General features: G+C 29.1%; 1 protein-coding gene across 1 annotated transcript; it reads right to left on the reverse strand.

The window, feature by feature from the left end:
• Positions 1-2,542: 2,542 nt before the first annotated feature.
• Positions 2,543-4,655, reverse strand: LOC101494736 (DNA-directed RNA polymerases I, II, and III subunit RPABC5). The gene is made up of 4 exons (XM_004489769.4): positions 4,499-4,655; positions 4,293-4,351; positions 2,952-3,046; positions 2,543-2,862 (listed from the first exon to the last, which is right to left on the reverse strand). Exons 1-4 carry the CDS (start codon positions 4,532-4,534, stop codon positions 2,837-2,839), a joined length of 216 nt encoding a protein of 71 aa, XP_004489826.1. The 5' UTR covers positions 4,535-4,655; the 3' UTR covers positions 2,543-2,836.
• Positions 4,656-4,921: the final 266 nt, after the last annotated feature.

A 4,921-nucleotide genomic window follows, 5' to 3' on the forward strand; every position in this document is an offset into this window, starting at 1 on the left:
AGAAAAAAAAAGCAAAAAAGTGGTTCAAACGCCACCAACTACATCGTTATAGATAACCTCCCACAAACTCAAAATAAGTCAATAACACACTTATTTTTTCTTCTTTTTTTCATTCGGGTTCACAAACGAACTTTGATTGACTACACTTTTAACTTGTTTCCTTGGTTTATCTTTCATTCTTGTAATTATGTTTGACGTTGTCTTACTGAACTATTCACGTTAGGCTCATATGTTGACACATGTATTAAAATTATATCATATCAAAACTAAACTATTCACGTTAGGCTCATATGTTGACACATGTATTAAAATTATATCATATCAAAACTACAACAATACCACAACATATACAATTTATTACTTACCAACAACATTTTTTGCGACTTCATCCCCAGCATTCTCAATAGGAGTACTAACTCCCACATCACATGCATATAAAAGTTCAATAGTATGTTTTTAACAAGTCCAAATACATAAATATATGATGGACAAAAAAAGTCAATATTCATACCATCAAATTCAGCATATGAAGTTGAGGGGAATCTATTACAAGTTATTGTTGGAGAACATTTCACAAGTTCATGATCAAATTCATGCATTGGAAGACGTTTACACAATTCTTCTTTCAACCATTTCTCTTGATATATGTACTATAATTGAATAATGTATTAATATATATTTATTGGCATTCTGTACAAATTTTGAGGTAATGAAGCGTTCGTTCCCAATGAACTCATATAACATGGGAACATTACTTTATATTAATTTTTTACGGTTGATTAAAAAAAAAATTGGAAAATAAATTGATATACAAAAATAGATGTATTTAATTTAAATTTTAAATTAAATATATTAACTTTTATCAATTCTTATATATATTTTTTTCCATCACTATTATAAACAAAAAAGTGACATCAAATTTTGATCACTATTATAAAAAATTAACTAATTTTAATTTACTTAATGCAAACATTCATGATATAAATTACTTTGATAAAAATATTTAATATCATTAATTTAGTATTTAACATTTAAAGTGATAATTTAGTAAATTTAGAATATATCAAATTAATTATATGTAACTAATTTTTTTAATTATTATAAAATTAATTACTTTTGTTTATAATAGTTACCGGATAGAGTATTTGTTAAAAAATGATATTAAAAGTGTATTAGAAACTATACATTCAATTTTTTTTGGCATCAGGTATTCAATTTTTATAAAACTCAAATTTTGTGCTTTTTAATATAAAGTTTATATATTTTTATTATTTAATGAGTGCTCTTACAAATGTTTTAAGGGTGATCTTTCCAAATAGAGGAAGAAGAAGATAAACTATAGAAAATTTTAGTTTCTTCTTTCATTTAAAAATTAAATCAAATACACTTCATTTAAAATATCTTATCTTCTCCCCTTTTCTTCATCTACCTCCAAGCAACCATACCATTTAAAATCAAATTTTGATACATAAAAGAAGTACTCGTGAACTGTATACTACATACAAAAACCAAACATAACTATCACGCTAATTACTTGAGACAACTTTTTTGTCTCTACTGTGGATTCACATAATCAATGCCATTAGGAGTTAGCCATAAGTTGAACTGAGAATTGAAGTTATTTTCTATTAATCGATAATTTTACACTGTTACCTTAATTGATATATGAAGAATGATATTTAAACACATTTTACTACACAACTACAAACATAAATACTATAATAAGTATATACTATACTTATGTGGCAGCCACACGATCCATACCCACAATTAAACACTCCTAAATATTTTTAAAAAAAATTAATAAAAAGTAATGGCAATGAAATAGTAGATCTATAAAAAATTACCTTTGATTTCGTACACGGGAAGACGAAAATCAGATCTGAAACCACAAAGTAACTCAAATGCGATCACAATCAACACAAAAACAATGGTCGATTCGGATTTAAAATCGAACTAGCATTTATGGTATTCGTTGTACTTCTCAATTCATCAAATAACTCATGTTTTCTATGTATATAAATGGACTTTCTTCTTCATAGTCTTCATTTGTATCTGTAAAATTATAAAGTATTATTTTATTTTTCATTTAATTTTTCTGTAACAATTTTTTTTTTAAAATTACCGGTTGGTATTATTTTATTCTTCATTTAATTTTTTTTTTAACAATTTTTAAAAAAAAATTACCAGTTGGACCAACAACTGTAGGTAATTGTATCACTTGCTTATGATGGGCAACTCTTTTACTTGTCCAGACTAATTGCCACCTATTACATTTTCCATTTTCTAAAACTGATTTGCTTGGCCAAACTCCTATTCCCACAAAAAAGTTAAAGCCAATTGGTCTTTAATCCCGCACTAATTACCAAGGTATGTGTTATTTTGTCTTCCTTCACTAGTGTTTAACTAATTTATTAATTGTTATTATGTTAGGTAGAGCTTAGAATTGTTGGATTTGCCGTTTTCCTATATTGTTATTAGGACAATGAGAGACTTGCTGGAGTGCAGAATTTTGATTGTTTAGACTTGTTGGATTTGTTACTAAAAAAAAACCAGACAACATTCATATAAATAAAATTTATCAATTCTTACATTCCTAATAACCACATTTTTATAAAAACTTGTTAGTCTTCTGCACTTCGGTTCATATCAATGAAAGATAGCACATTCTAAAATTAAAAAAGTAATTAACAACAAGCTACACCTTACAATCAGTCTCAATAACCACAAACTAAAACTGCTTTAGGAAAAGGACTAAAACAAAAGCAAAGCATTGACACACAGGACTTGCGGCGCAACTGACTCGTCTTGGTCATCTGTAGTTCCTTAAGAAACCTTAACTGGCATCAACCTTTTCCAAACCTACAATCAAATGTACAATCAATACAAACCCAATAATATTACAAAACTGTCACACACACACACAGAATAATATAGGGATTAGAAATTACTATTGTAATTCAGTAGCTTCTCAATAAGGTCGACATGGGTCATAAGCATGCGTCTGCAACAGTATCGAACCAGGCCCAAAGCATCGAGTGCATCTCTACAATCCATCCACCATTATGTCAGATAATAAATAGTACAATATTTAAACTTGTATTTCCAAGAGAGAGACATTGAAATGAAGTAAAATAAATTGGTATATACATTATACACAATGATCCCTAATATCTCCTAAGGGATGCAGTCAGGCAGAACAATATTATAATCACTTTTAACAAAGTTGTGCACAATGCAAATAGGTTCTTAATTTATGACCATTGTTTAGTCTTAAAAATGCTGCAAAAAGAAGGGACTGCATCCAAACTTAAGACCCATACTGCCCAAAAAGTTTTTTTCGCAATTCTTTTTTTATAGGAAGATTTGTAGAGATGGGAAACGAAGAAGGACCCAGAGCTATCAGCTCATTTACATGTTCTAACAAGTTTATTTAACAAGTTTATTTGCAGCAAAATGGAAAAGTTGCATGCATGTAAATCCATATCAAACTGAAGAAAAGGTTGAAAAGGTAACAAGTGTGAACTCCACCACACAAGCAATGTTGTCAATCATGGATTGCAGAAAGTAGACATTTGATCAAATTCCGCTATGCTACAGCAATGTAGCGCCGCTGTAGCCACTAATTGACAACACTTCGTACCAAAGTATTGCGGAAAATTAGTGATTTGTTCAAATTCCGCTATGCTATAGCTGCTATTTGACAACATTGTACTCAAGTAATAATACAGTACCCAGCAAGTAAAATTATGACTAAGACCATTGAGTTACAATTTCAAATAATGCAAAGCTATGACAAGCCAATAACTTCTGAACAGATCAATCATACACACATATTTGTTTACTCTCGGCCTTTGAACCAGTTGAAAAAACTAGAAATTACAAGTTATCGTGCTCATCCGGACATCTATTACACAATAATACAATACTAAGGAAAACATCAACTGATTATTTGTTCATGCCAACAACCTTGAAGTAGCAAAGACTAATCTTGCTACTACACAAGTAAACTAACATAGCACCATTTTGAAAAACAATGACTTTGCAAAACAACTTAACAATCAACACAATCTCTCAAACAGTACCCAAGTAGCATAATTATTTTCTTATACAGAAAAAGCTATTCGGTGGTCAAGTAAAAATAAAAATAAAATCAATTTTTCTGTCACTGCAGTAACATATTCATATAGATAACAAACAAACAAAGAGAAAAAACAATTTTGAATAATCAAAATAAGGAACAAAGAACCCTACACACACAAATAGCAAAAGAGAGGAATTAGGGTACTAACCCTTCAGTGTAATCTGCTTGCAGAAAGTCAAGATATGAATCCCATTTGTTTCCAATGACCTAATTAGAAAAAAACGAAACGAATTAGCCATAACTTAATCATAACCCTAAATTTTAAAAATCGTTAAAAAGGTCAAAACCTTATAACTTGAATCTATGAGATGCAACAAAAAGATCAAAGAATGGAGAATTGGAAAGAGTAGAAACCTTTCCACAGGTGAAACAGCGAACGGGGATAATCATCTTTCTCTCTGTGTTGTTCTCTGCTCACGCCACACCAGAATGCTAGAAACTTCTTTGAAGAGTTTTGTTTGGTGATACGGTGTAAAAAGTACTTTAAATAATCAGAATAAAAAGTTTATGCATATTTCAGAATCAAATATTTATGTATTTAATTAAACGGATTGGGCTTCAAAATTTGTTTAATATGGCTTGGGGGAAAATTTCACCCAATTATACCTCTGTCCCTTTTTAATAAAACTCCAATTTAAACTTTTTTTTAAAAAATAAATAAAACTTTTAAGTTTCTCGATACAGATTAGTATTTTGAATTTTTTTTTTAAAGTTTCCTAAAACACAAAATTGTTCGAAAATCGTAAAATAAATTCAGTAATTTTTTTTTTTTTTTGA

This window comes from Cicer arietinum, chromosome 8 (genome assembly GCF_000331145.2).
Source record: "Cicer arietinum cultivar CDC Frontier isolate Library 1 chromosome 8, Cicar.CDCFrontier_v2.0, whole genome shotgun sequence".
Classification (NCBI taxonomy): Eukaryota; Viridiplantae; Streptophyta; class Magnoliopsida; order Fabales; family Fabaceae; genus Cicer; species Cicer arietinum.